Source organism: Cyprinus carpio, chromosome B14 (assembly GCF_018340385.1).
Source record: "Cyprinus carpio isolate SPL01 chromosome B14, ASM1834038v1, whole genome shotgun sequence".
Lineage (NCBI taxonomy): Eukaryota > Metazoa > Chordata > Actinopteri > Cypriniformes > Cyprinidae > Cyprinus > Cyprinus carpio.
This window is the reverse complement of record NC_056610.1, coordinates 5,933,622-5,948,349: the sequence shown is the minus strand read 5'-3', so window position 1 is coordinate 5,948,349 and position 14,728 is coordinate 5,933,622. Positions and strand designations below refer to the sequence as shown.

Here is a 14,728-nt window from a genome sequence, read left to right as displayed (position 1 = left end):
GCGGAAATTCCCTGCTGCTTACCATCAAATCACTTCCTTATTTTCTATAGCAATCTAGTAACCCTTATACAACATATAAAATCACCATTTTAAATCATAAATCACATTCTAGAGCTAGGCATTCGGCTAAATAAATTATCCCCATTATATTGTAATTAGTTTGTAAAGGTCATATAGTTGGGATATGTTTATTATTGTGGCAGACTGAGCATCACTTCCTGCTCCGTCATGTCTTGCATGTCAATGAAGGGCTTTATATGTGAACTTCCCCTCCAGTGAATAACATCACATTAGCACACTACTGTGCACGTTACACGCGCTGTGGATTTAGGAGTGAAAGACTACAAGAGGATTAAACTGCAGCTATTAACCAGATTTGAAAGGGTGATGGAAGGAAGTTCACAGTCGTCACTGTCAGAAGAGGACTCTTCCAGCAAAGAGCGCTCTTTACCTGAGGAGGAGAATGAACTGCAGTCTGAGTGCGTATTATTACACCGTCTTCTCTTTAGTTTAAGTGGACGTCAGCAGCAACTGTCATAGTGTTATATGACAGTACAGTTGGTTTGTTATAGCAGAAAAGTGTAAACAGGAAGTAGGCATTATTTTTGTAATAATTTGCCAGTTAAATGCTTTAATTTGTACAATAGTTTTCCAAAGAGTCACATGTTTGGCCGATAAATGAGATATACAATGGTTCTGTATAATTACCATATTCACAAACTATGATAATAACACAAATATGACTCCTCAGTGACAGTCTCACCAATGAATTAATACAGAATTACACTAACTGTTGACTTAATCTTGTATTTTGGGGCACGCTTTAGTTTGCGGATCATTTCTCATCAATAACTAACTATTAACTAAGATTTCTACCTCAGTAAACTACTAGTTTGCTGCTAGTTAGTTGTGTAGTTGTTAAGTGGATTAAGGGATCTAAAATATGGTCATGCAGAACAAGGCATTAATATGTGCTTTATTAAGACTTATAAACAACCAATATACTAGTAGTGCATGTAAGCATGAGAATTGTGCAAAGTGCAGTCATATTGTGATATATGTGTGCGACATCCTGAGGGGAAAGAACACCGAAGTCTCACAGGAAGGGACTATAGTAACAGAAACACCCTAGCTCTAATTTCCCAGAGCTTTTCGAGTCATTTTCATTTTCTTTTTTATAGGACCTGGTCATGTGTTTGAGTAACTTTTATGAGTTGATACTTAGCATGAGTCATTCATCACGAGGCTGTAATGAATTATGGGTACATTTGCATACAACTTCCATGACTTTATTTGTGCTGCTTCAGAGTCTCCATCTGCCCATTTCTGTATTAACTCGACAGCAATGACAGCACAGCACTGTTCCCTATGGCTATGAAAGAACAAGACTGTCAAGAAAAAGAGGTTTTAGCTCTAATGATTTGCCTGATTTTGCTTCTCGTTATCCATTCAAATTATCATGTTGCAATGTAATTACAGGTATATATAGTATTGATGTATTTAATTTGTTATTATTTTGTGGAGCAGCTTCACACACTAATTGTAATTACTGTCTTAATGACTTTTTATTAACATGTAATATGTGTGGTTTGGCCCGTCTCATGTAAGCTGGTCTCAAGAGGATCTTCACAAGAATAACAAAACCTGACAAAATCCAAAAAGCATTGGATGTGCAAATGTCCCCATGAGGAAAACAATGTCATAAGGGTCTTAATGATGTTCTCTTTCAATTCTAAACATGCCTGCAGCTATATTTGAAGGTTAGGGTTAGTCAAGAGTGAAAGGAACCTACACAACAGGAAGCTTGTGAGAAAACAAGGTTAAAAATAGAGTGAAATATTGTAAACATGCCAGCATTTGTCTGTACAAAGTGCTTCTAATAAGAATAAGAATAAGAATAAGAATAAGAATAAGAATAAGAATAAGAATAACAACAACAACAACAACAACAACAACAATAATAATGTGAGAACTAAAATGTTAGAGAAATGTTTTGTGTGTGTGCATGTTTATGTGGTTTATAGGGACACAAATTTGTATAATAACATGGGTATGACATATGTATTACAATGTGAAGGTGATTTATGAGGACACTTTTTGTGTCCCGTAATTCATAAGGCTTAGAAATCGTACAGAATGAGTTTGTACACTATAAAAACCATTGCACCTATGGAGCCTCCTCATAAACCATAAAAACTAACGTGTGTGTGTGTGTGTGTGTGTGTGTGTGTGTGTGTGTGTGTGTGTGTGTGTGTAGGCCGGTGGAGGAGGCAGCACAGGCGGAGTCTCTCCTCTCTGGCGAGGAGCAGTTAACCCTCATCACAGAGAGCATGTCAATCACCTCCTCTGATGAGGAGAAGCTTCAGCTCCTCAACAAAAACACTGAACTCCGGAGACTCAACAAAGAGGTAGAATAAACCACCAGCTGTGACTTCACCCTTACAACTCAATTTTCAGAATCAGCTACATAGTTGAACTACAAACTACAAACATCAGTTGAAAAAAAAAAATGCATTTAGATCAACTGTAAAACAAACATGCTTTCTGTTTCCATATTCATGAACCACGGTGGTTATATTATAGTCCAATGTACCTTTTTGTTAGTATTAATAGTGCTGTATATTCTGAGATTCACCTTACAAAGAAAAAAATAGTAATAATTTTTAGAATTACAGCAGCTGAGAACATTGAATTCAAATATAATTTCATTTGAAATTCGAAAAAACAAACATGCTTTTTGTTACACAGTTTCTCCAGAAGGTGTCACTCTTAGACCAAATAAGGGAATAGTGCTTTTTCTCTATTTGCATGTTAATTTTTTTTTAATTAAAGGGTCCCTTATTGTATCAATATAATATATTAATTACAGACTGTAACCAATTTTTATGTCAAAAAAGTAAGGTGTCATTTTTGCAAACATAATCTATTCAAGTATTTTGTGAAGCTGAGTCCGATTTGGCTGTGGGTTTTATTTGTGGGGATCAAATGTCCATACAATCATAGTACATTAGTTTATATGGACACTGGATTAGTAAAGGGAATTAAAAATGATGTAATGAATATGTAAAAACAAAGTCAACGGAAAGTCCCCACACTGATGTAAAAATGCAATATGTGTGTGTGTGTGTCAGCTGATGAAGCTGAACGAGGAGTGGGATCACATCTATCACAGCACGAGTGTGGGCCTCCAGCAGCGTGTGGCGGCCCTCGAGGAGGAGAGCAGGGCCCTCAAACAGCTCAACAGCCGACTGCTGCTCAAAGTAGAACATGAGCAGGTATGTAGGCAGAAACACACTCTCAAACTCCTACAGCACCGCTGTTTCAAAGGCCAAGTGTGTATTTTTAGTGTCTCTGCTGTCACTAAACAACTGCAAATATTGTTAGTTTACCTAGCAACACAGTCTGCCAACGGTTGAGCCAACAGTTCTGCTCCACTGGTTGGACATGTTTTTTTTTGTTTGTTTGTTTTTTTTTTGGTATTTTGTGAAGCTGTTTCTTCCTGATCTGAATCTTAAAGGGATAGTTCACCCAGAAATGAAAATTCTGTCATTAATTACTCACCCTCATGTCGTTCCAAACCAGTAAGACGTTCATGTTCAGAAAACAAATAAAGATATTTTTGATGAAATCCGAGAGCTCTCTGACCGGGCATAGACAGCAAGGGTACTATCACAGTCAAGGCACAGAAAGGTAGTGAGGACATTGTTGAAACAGTCATGTAACATCAATGGTTCAACAATAATAACGATTACAATGATTATGAAGCTACAAGAATACTTTTTGTGTACAATGAAAACAAATATGATAACTTTATTAAACAATTTCTTCTCTTTCGTGTCAGTCTTCGACATGCATTCACGAGAGTACCACAGTGCATGCGTGTTGGTCCTGCAGCAACATTCCCATTAGCCAATCAGATTTTTGGTTGTAGTTTTGGTCGATTACGGAATCATGGTTAAAAATGATGCAGAATAAGGTGTTTTTTCTTGGTTATGTAAACGTTAAAGGTACATTCCATTTCATCATTTTGTAAAGATAATGGGAACATACTTTTAAAAGTAGCAACATTTACATGTTTCAGAAGAAACAAATCATTAGCAATGTATAAATAATGTTTCTGTGCTAATGTTTTACTTAGCATTATTAAAGATCAGACAAGACCAAATGTTCTTCCAGTAATATTATTGGAACATTCATGTTTATAAAACATTAGAAGCACAAAAACATTTTTTTTTTCTGAAACTAACATGTAAATTCTTTTTTACTACTTCTTATATTACTGAGAACATTTAAATGTAATGTTCCCATAATGTTTGCACAATAATAAAAATGAATTATTCCATTAACATTTGCGGAAACAAGAAAAAAATTAAAACATATAAAAAATGTTTAAAACATTTAAATTGAACATTCAGAAAACATTCAGTAATAACATTTCCATAACTTAATGTGAACATTAGCAAAGCATTCTGAAAACATACTTTTGTTAGCTGGGATGTTAGGTGTCCTGGTTCTGTGAGCTGGGAAAAGCAATATGTGTGATGAGTCACGGCTCACCTGATTTATTACATCTGGAGCACTTTATATTTGAAGAAAGCCAGAGGATATTGGAGTAATTAGTTCAGATGATTGCTCTGCATGGTCGAGAGGCAGGAATATGAGGCTGTTTTGCAGGATAACACTGATCCCTGATGAAGCTCACATGCTCCAGGACACTAAAGCCCCATAACACAGTGCTAAAGACAGTCGAGGGTGGTTTATGAACAGCTGGATGAGGTCCAGGCCCTGGTGGTCTGCCAATGGACAGATCTCATCTGCAGACGTTTGTTTGGTTGCACTGGTGGTCAGCCAAGTGTTGGTCATTCTAAACCAGGTTAGGATGGCATTTTGTCAATTACAAGTAACTTAATGCTAGAGATTGTGGTTAAATTTCACATACTCTGAGCCTCAGGTTCAGCAAAGGCCATTTTGGCTGTAAAGGGTTAATTTATTCTATATGTGGCTATTTGGGGATTTTAAAAAAAGCACCTGATTATACTGTAAGATCTTCAGAAGTTCTACATAAAACTATCAGAACTTTTAAAGTTAGGTTCCCCTCTAAATTAAATTAGCCATTCAGTCACCATCACATCATTCCAAACTCTTTTGATTTGTCTGTAGAACAAAAACTGATATATTTAGCACAGCGTTCTTGCTGGTCTTTTTCATACAGTGAATGCATAAAGTGACACGCTGACAGGCTCTAAAATGGACAAAAGGCATCTTTATAGTATAATCAAAGTAGTCCATACACATTACATATACATTATTTCACTATATAAACTATATAAATCTTCTGAAGCCACAAAATTTAAGTCATTAAGAATAAGAATCTTCTGATAATCACACTTTTCACATTAAAAAAAAAAAGGATACTTTTAGGATTAATTTTGTCTATTTTTGATATGCATTTGTTGCATAGGAAAAAAAGCAGCATGATATTCCGCTAAACAGCTTTTTTTTTTTTTTTTTGTGGTCCACACAAGTAAAACAGAAAGTCACATGGGGTTAGAATAACCTTTTGGTGACAGAATTTTCTTTGTGCAACTTAAAAATCTTCCAGTTCTACAGTGTTTTGGTTCTAAATGGATCCTTTGTTTGTTTGTTTGTTTGTAAATGTGGCACATCAATTTAGTTTTTTGTACATTTTCATGGAACGCCATGGTCTGACAGATGTTTTGCTGTGAATCGCTCTGATTCAGAAGCAGATCCATGAACAGACACTGAGACTTTTGCATGTTCGTATTTGTGTCTGTAGAACAAGAGGGAATATTATGAACAAACGCTGATGCAGGAGCTGAAGAAAAACCAGCATCTGCAGGAGTATATCAGACTGCTGGAGAGCCGACTGCACCAAACAGATCTTCAGCAGTGGACTAGAGGAACTCAGGTGAGCTTACAGCATCAGATCAGCTGGGTATGCTATGTGACTGTCCTTTAACATGTTTATTGACTTTTTCTCCTTTGGAAGACTCCAGATATTAGTGGCTCCTCAGACTCTCAGCTGGTCCAGGGCCCTTCTAAGCCATCCCTGGACGTACGGTCGACCCCAGGGCTTTCTGCATCTCCGGGCACAAAGTCCAGTCTCAGACTGTCAGGCATGGGAATAGAGACACAGTCTGACCCTGTAAGAGAAGTTCAGGATCTTAAAGAACAGCTGGTGGCGCTGCGGTGTCAGGTGAGCTATCATGTGTTCATAACATTCAGTGTCATTTTGAAAAGAGACTTGTAAATATACCCTGTAAACCCTGACCTTTAGACAAAATAGTGGAATAATGCATATGTGGTATATTTGATAAATCAGGTTTTTATGGCTAATAAAGTATAATATAGAGAATAGATATGTTAATAGATACTTTAGATGCATTCATACAAATTCAGAGACTCAAACTGAGCAAAAATATGCAATTCGATGCAGCTGCTGATATTGTTGTGGCCAAAAAGTAAAATAAAATTCTAATAGCATGTAAATATATAATATAAATATCAGTCATCATCACTCTATGTCTCGAACAATATGTCTTAGTAAGATGATATTTGGATGATCAAAACATATAATATAATGCAATACAATGATGACTTAGAGATGAACAGATAAACATTCCTCAAATAACTGATGATAGATTGAGACTCTAAAAAATGTCTGATGGAGAATCAAGTAAAGCCCAGCTGCTTCAGTCCAGTAAGGGTTCATCTGGAAATATTACTTACAATATCAAAGACATTTTTTTTCTGTTTAAAATCAGTAAAGACAGCATGTGAACAATGAGCTCAAGGTGGATGTTTTTGCATTTTCTTTTTCCTTAAAATAAAAAGTATGAAGACGACAGGAGTGAGCAACAGGTTTTGTCACAGTGATAATTCAGATAATTCATCTTTGCATATAAAATACGACATAATAGGCTTTATAGAGTTAAACATTAAACATCTGTACAGTAGGCAAACTGAAGGTAAAATATTTATATTTGCATTGAATCATTTAGCCGACGCTTTTATCCAAAGCGGCTTACGAATGAAAACAAAGGTTAATTTGGGGGTATAATTTAAGATTAATATAGCCTAAGTAATAGTTTAAGTAATGTTAGTTGCATTTCTTTACCATTATATATATAAATATTATATATATACATTATAGCCCATATATATTTATATATGAAATACATAGCCAATATGCTTCATGGATGTTTTTACTCTGTTTTAATTGTAAATTGTTTGATTTTATCCATGCTCAGACAAAAATCTACGAGGCTGATTATAAAACCGAGCACAAGGACCATGAGCGCATGCTGCAGGAGAATAAGCGTCTGCGGCGCAGAGAGGCAGACATGCGTCAACAGATGGCGCTGCTGCAGGAGCAGGTGAGCACCGGGGAGCACTCCAACACACTCAACACTAACACACCGATACACCACCAGGTGGCACATGTTACTAGCTAATCACTGTTTCCTATCAAACACCGTCATCTCCCTCTGTTTGGAAGTTCATTCCTCTAAACTGTGTACTAACACTTTATTTTGATAGTCCAATTAAGACATTTTACTAATTATAATTAACTCATCAACTCCATGTCAGCTAGCAGTTATTAGAGTATTAGTAGACTGCCTAACTAATATCTGCTAAAACATTATTATGATGGTACGTAAAGGGACAGTTCTCCCAAAAATTTAAATCCTGTCATCATTTACTCAGCCTTAAGTTGTTTCAACCCTTTATATGTTTATTTCTTCTGCTGAACACAAAAGAAGATTTTTTTAAAAGAAAAGAAAAGAAAAGAAAAGAAAAGAAAAGAAAAGAAAAGAAAAGAAAAGAAAAGCTGATGGTCCCCATTGACTTCCATGGTATTTTTTTTTCTTTCTTTCTTTCTTTTTTCCCCATACTATGGAATTCAGTGGGAACAATCAACTGTTCAATCAACCCATATTCTTCAAAATATCTTCTTTTGTGTTCAATGGAAAAAAAAAAACAGGTTTGGAATAACCTGAGGGTGAGTAAATGATGACAGAATTTTCATTGTTGGGTGAATTAACAATATGGAGTAACTTTGTTATACATGTAAAACATGTCAACAAACCCTAACCTTACAGTCTAGTACTCTATGAGAGTAAGTTGGCATGTAGTTGCAAAGTTACTTTTAGTAGAGTGTATAAAGTGGGCTATGACTGACCAATGGCAGAGAGCAGTACCCCCTGAGCTAATGCAAAGAATATTAAACACAGAAGCAGAATATTGAAAAGTTCATGAAAAAGTTCAAAGAACTGAACCATTTACAGTGTTTCTATGAGGAAATGAATCTCTTGTTTATCATTATGTTGTCACCTGTTTATGTCACTGCAGGTCACGCTCTTCTGATTTCCATGTCAAAGATTTCCATTGTATTTAAAAATCTTATAGCAAAAGGAAATGAGGTTTGATGGTTTCCAGTGAAACCAATTGTGATGCCATGCAGTTGTGACGTTGAGTATGCCATGAGAGATAATCAGTGATGGGTGCAATGCATTACTTAATAATTAATCCCTGTGATTTAATTATGTTTCCTTGAAAGAGTAAAGTACGGGAATACAGTTTGTCTGTAACGTAGTTTGTTTCTTCTGATGTAAAACAAACGTTGATTTAACACGAAAATGTAATTTCTATTAATGTATCCCTCTCCCTTTCTTTGGTCAGTTCAAAAATAATTTATATAATTTTATATTATTTAAATAAAAGATCAGTTACATGTCTGGTACTGTTCAAGCAGTCGAGTTTGATCTGTGAATTAAAAAATAATTAGTAATAAGTAATGCAGTGCTTTTAAACAGAGCAGTTAGTACAGTAATATAATTATACTTTTGAAGACGTAATTAGTAGCTAGTAATTAATTTTTAGAGTATGTTACCCAAAACTGGAGATGATGCATCTTACACACTAAAATAGACTGTGTTTCACATGAAAACTGATGATTATCTTGTCTTATCTTCTCTTTCTGTTTTTATTTACTGACAACCGGATGTGCACATTAATATTAATTTATTTGCCATTTCATTTCTATATCATTAGAGTCTAATATTGCAAAAACAGAAAAGGTATCAACTGCACATATACACCATCAAAGGCATTGTCAGACAGATATCTTATATGTTTTAAATGATGTCATCTTGTTTGTTTTCTCAGCTGAAGGTGTACGAGGATGATTTCCAGAAGGAGCGCTCAGACAAACGCATTCTCCAGAGACTCCTGATGAAAAAATCTCCAGCCGAGAAAGACCCTGTTCTGGTGCATCGCTGCAACAACGAGCAGGACCGGCCCAGATCAGACAGGAGGAAGCCCAGAGAAGAGCAGCGTGGCGGATACGTCTGTCCCAAACACTGTGAGCATCACGGCCATCTGGACTTCCCCTGAAACACATCACCTTAAACAAATCCACACAAGCTACTTTGTATCTTTAACAATTCCAAAGTTCCTTTGTAACTGCTTTATTTATATGAGGTTCTTATTTTTTATTGTATTGTTCTTTCATATTTTTGAAAGGACTGTGTTTGTACAATGACTGTGTGAAAACTGTGCACTTTTGTGTCGCCTCAGTGTAAATAAATCTGAACCACTTCACTGACTGAAAACATGAAACTCAAACAAGGAGTATTTACCAGAGTAAATACTGTAACATTTATAAGCCGATTTATTTTGACTTGTTAATATATCAACTGACTTTATGGCAATATATTAACTGGCTTATTGCAGAAAAACAGTACACCTTATAAAGAAACGATTTAAAAAGTTTCTGAACCTTTGACAACAAGGAAGCCCATGGCCATTGGAATTCCCTATATTGAGCTCATGCCTTATGACTAAAGTTCATCTCTGATTGTGTGCTTTCACTGTACATAGCCCATGTTAAATAGGTCAGGTTTTATTGTATTATTATAACACATCGGATTTGTCCTTTTTTTTATTATTGTTTTAATAAAACTGCATTACCAAAGTAGATGTCTGTCACCTAAATGCTTAACCATCCAAATTCTTTGATTATGATTTGATTACAAGAAATTGCTATAAACTCTATTTCTCTATTATCTGCTTTAGATATAACACAAAAAAACTAAATATGTCGAAAACACATGTTTAATATATTAATGATCACATTATTATTGCAGGAATTTTATTATTGCAAAACAAACAAACAAAAAATATCTTAATATTGAAAAAAAAACGCCTTTAAGTTTGTCCAAATGAAGTCCTTAGCCATGCATATAACTAGCCAAAAATTACGTTTTGATATATTTACGGTAGGAAATTTACTGAATATATTCATGGAACATGATCTTTTCTTAATATATAGTCATTTTTGGCACAAAAGAAAAATCAACAATTTTGAATTGAAGAATTCTGCTACAAATTTACCTGTGCTACTTATGGCTGATTTTTTGCTCCAGGGTCACAAATGTCTTTATAAACAGAAATATGACTGAACATAAGTTGAACATAATTTTGGCAGAAAAAAAAAAAAATGAATAATGCTATAAAAGTCAACACCTAAATAGAATAGTAGTTGAAATATTTTAAACAATATATAGAAATCTTTAGAAATAGGAAGTATTTGAAATATTTTATTTTAATAATTAAGCCATTATTTTGTTGACCTTTAGACACTTTTCACAGATTTGAATAGATAGTAGCTAAATAAATAGTGTAATAGGTAGCAAGTACCTACTGTATGGTTCGGGTAAATGTTCATATATGAATAAATGATTCTGCTTTATCATCAGGTGACAATGTAGATCACATTCATCACATACCGAGAGTGACAAAAATAGCATTGTGTTCTTGAGTATTATCCAGTTACAGATAAACACAAAGAACCTTACTCACAAAAGGAAAGGCTCCTTTATGACTCCCTAAAAATTCCAGCATCATTGGCTGACTAACTCAGCATATTGCAACATAATTTGGCATACTTACACACCCTATAATGTATGATAGGGTGGTTCAAATATTTTTTTTGTTTTTTTTCCTGGAGACTAAAATATTAAGTGTGCCATGATGTCATTTTGGAGGAGGAGCCTAATTCACAACTTATTGTATATAAACACAGTTTGACAGTGAAGAGCAAGACATCTCAGGACGAAACAGCCTGAAGAGCAAAGAACAGGTATTGGCTGAATTAAATATGATTCAGTTTCCATACTTTCCTTGATAGATTTATAATTGTTTTATACTGTGCTTTCAACTTTGTCTACAGCTTGGACCTAGACTCAGCACTATAGGAAATCAGCATCTTTCTGACTCACGTGAGTGTTTTTAGCTCTCTGCATACACTCTGTGAACTTTTAATGAAAATAAGTCTACTAAATAGATGGTAAGGCCTGAGTATGCATTCTAGCTGCCAGTATTTAACAGATCTGCTAACTGATGCTCACCTCCACCCTCATGTGCTTAAGAGTAGCATGTTCTTCCCATTTAATTGCTCATGGACCATTGCCTCCAGACACTATAGCACTCTGTTCCTGCATAAACAACCCAGAATAAATGTGCCATGAATAAGTAGGGAGGAGTAGAGCCAAAACAAGGAGGTTTTCAGAGGTCGAAAATGGAAATGACTGAACGTGGATGCACAGTTTTGTTTCCCATTTTTCTGACCAGGTTATAAAAACAGGTTTTCTTTCCCTGTGTAGTCTGCACAGCTGAGCTTTAGCCCTTGAGAAGCAAACGAAGCAAGAGACGACGTTCTCAGCACATCTCCAGAAGACAAGAGGAAGTTTCACTGCATTTTCAGACATGAAGAGAGACGCAGCTAAGGCCTTGTACGAGCAGCAGGGGTACATGTCGGCCATTCCCATCCTGAGTCCTGAAGAGCTGCAGCAGGCCCGGGACGCCTTCGCTGACCTGGAGAGAAAACATGGTGAGCTTCAGTGCTCAGTGAGCTTTTCCTGGGCCACAAAACCAGTCATAAGGGTCAATATTTTAAAATTGAGAAAGGTGAATAACTAAGCTTTCCGCTGATGTATGGTTTGTTAGGAGGACAATATTTGGCCGAGATACAATTATTTGAAAATCGGGAATCTGAGGGAGCAAAAAAATCTAAATATTGAGAAAAATCGCCTTTAAGGTTGTCCAAATGAAGTCTTCAGCAATGCATATTACTAATCAAAATTAATTGTTTTATATATATATATTTATATAAGGAAATTTACAAAACAATCTTCATGGAACATGATCTTATCTTAATATCCTAATGATTTTTGGCATAAAAGAAAAATGGATAATTTTGTCATATACAATGTATTGTTGGATATTGCTACAAATATACCCCAGCGACTTATGACTGCTTTTGTGCTCCAGGGTCACATATAAGCCTTTGAATTGAGGTTTGGACTTAAATTAATCTAAGTATTCCTCAACAGGTGAAGATTACACCGCTTACAGCCTTCATAATGTCCACAAGGAGTATGACTGGGTGATGGGCCTCGCCAAGCACCCTAAGCTTCTGGAGGCGGTCACAGCGGTTCTGGGGCCAGACGTCATCCTGCTGGACTCCAGATTCATTTGTAAATATCCAATAAGCAAAATGCAAAAAAGCAACGGCGTCATCCAACCGAACAACACCTGTGATAAGGAAAAGGATGGCATTGAGAAGCCAGAGGCGATGCCGTTTGTGGCCTGGCACCAGGATATGAAGTAAGCACAATTCCACAGAAGGAAATTAAAAACGCTGTTTTGGGTTTCTGTTGGCTTAGATATCCATCCCGAGTGTTCAGTAATCATCATATGTTGGTTTCCAGGTACTGGGGCTTTGATGGAGGTCCCGTTCTGTCCGTCTGGCTCGCTCTGGATGACTCACTTGAGGACAATGGAGCACTGCAGGTTATTCCAGGTATGAACACCGTCTCTGTTTGCAAGATGGATCGTGTCACTTTGTCTGGTTTGTAATGTGTCTAAACTTATTTCCCAACAGGAAGCCACCACTCTGGACTTCTGCCCCATTACCAGTCAAAACGAGCTGGCAACATGCTAAGCGTCAATCAGGAGATCCCAGAGGAGCTGGTGGAGACGGAGAAGGCCATCTTATGTCCCCTTCAAGCTGGTCAGATGTCTGTGAGTATGAATACTTGCCATGACAGTCTGAAAAAATAACACACTTCCAGTCAAAACTATGGAACAAATCAAAATGAGCTTATATCTGAGTTTAATTTAAGTTTGCTTCTGGATTCAGATCCATGACGGACTTCTGGTTCATGCCAGCGATCCCAACACATCCAATAGGAGGCGCTGTGGCTATGTGATCCGATATGTCCCTACATGCACTTATCCAATCCAGGTAAACATCTCTCTCAGTTTGCATTTCACATAGACATATATCCAGATGTTTAGCTGGAAAAAGCATATAAATATGTGTGTGTTTTGCTGACAGGACCCTGAGCGTCCCAGGACTTTCCCTGCCACGGTGCTGGTCAGCGGTGTTGACAAATACAACCATTTCTCCAAAACCTCCAGTCTGTGACCGGCTTATAATGACCTCTTTATTTAAGACATGGGTGCTTTGGCTTTATGAACTCATTAAACTCTAACAATGTGTGTGTCAAATGAAACAGCGTTTTCAGCCGTTCTACCTGTTTTTCTTATTATTTAGCATTACTTGTGAAAATTTTAAAGTATATATTTATATTTATATGTCATATATTTGTTTTTAATTTAAAATCTGGGTATGTATCTTTCAGGGTTTTCAGGTGATTCATGTATTATAGGATTTTGAACTGTATGTGTCCTTTGACTGTCACTTTCTGAATATGGAACTGATCTGAAATACTCAATAAATTGTTCAATATTACCTCTGGATGTTTAAGTCATTTGCAACAACAACACCACATAATGCAATCCACCGAGAGCAGCACAAATGAGCATCTATTGCAGAAAGGTCCAGCGCAATACGGGTTAAGACATGCTTTTCCTGAGCTTTAAGTAGTGTTGCAAATATTACTAAACTCATTACCACAAACCTTAGTAAATCACATTGTTTGACTCATTTAAATCCTCTCCTCCCATAAATGTTGAAAGGGAAACTCCTGCAAATGCCACAAAAACAACTGTCCATGCTTTTTTTAGCTGTATTTTTTTAAAACTGTATGTCTTTAATAAATCCTGAGAGTAGTTTTTTTTTTTTTTTCGTGAAGAAAAAATCATCACATTTCTGCAACTGTCCAAAGAAGGTAAATATGACAGTGAAAAGAAACAAAAGTGGCAAAGGCTTAGCTGCGGTGTTGATTAGTTGATTCAATGATTGTGCACTGTAAAGAGATTTTAAAAGCACACAATGACCAACATCTCACTGAAAATAAATATTGCCTACTATTTATGTTTTTACTAGATACGTAAAGCTTTCCCTGTGGCAATAATATTTAATGTAATGATGTAATTGATTTTGTTTATAATAACAAAATATTTATCCTGTTTAAAGTATATATAGATATTTATAAAGAAAACCAGGAATCATGTGTTTTCAACCCTCGTCTCTAAACATGACTTCATTCTAACGTCCACTTTTCATGTACATTTCAAGGTCACTGCATAGTCCTATTTTAAGTTATCATAACAGGATTAATATATATATATATATATATATATATATATATATATACAAGGATGCATTAAACTGATTAAATGTGGTTCTGAAGCACAGTATAAAAAACTTAAATGAGATTTTTGAAAAAGAACTGAT

At 35.8% G+C, this 14,728-nt stretch overlaps 2 protein-coding genes across 2 annotated transcripts; both read left to right on the top strand.

Moving 5' to 3' along the window:
* The first annotated feature begins 233 nt into the window (after nucleotides 1-233).
* LOC109102596 (periplakin-like) lies at nucleotides 234-9,997 on the top strand. The gene is made up of 7 exons (XM_019115988.2): nucleotides 234-479; nucleotides 2,258-2,408; nucleotides 3,132-3,275; nucleotides 5,798-5,929; nucleotides 6,011-6,217; nucleotides 7,272-7,397; nucleotides 9,190-9,997. The coding sequence occupies exons 1-7, from the start codon at nucleotides 388-390 to the stop codon at nucleotides 9,415-9,417; spliced, it is 1,080 nt and encodes a 359-aa protein (XP_018971533.2). The 5' UTR covers nucleotides 234-387; the 3' UTR covers nucleotides 9,418-9,997.
* Nucleotides 9,998-11,030: 1,033 nt separating this feature from the next.
* On the top strand, nucleotides 11,031-13,840 carry LOC109102597 (L-proline trans-4-hydroxylase-like). Its single transcript, XM_019115991.2, has 8 exons — nucleotides 11,031-11,164; nucleotides 11,255-11,303; nucleotides 11,688-11,914; nucleotides 12,417-12,690; nucleotides 12,795-12,886; nucleotides 12,968-13,107; nucleotides 13,226-13,330; nucleotides 13,424-13,840. Exons 3-8 carry the CDS (start codon nucleotides 11,791-11,793, stop codon nucleotides 13,511-13,513), a joined length of 825 nt encoding a protein of 274 aa, XP_018971536.1. The 5' UTR covers nucleotides 11,031-11,164; nucleotides 11,255-11,303; nucleotides 11,688-11,790; the 3' UTR covers nucleotides 13,514-13,840.
* Nucleotides 13,841-14,728: the final 888 nt, after the last annotated feature.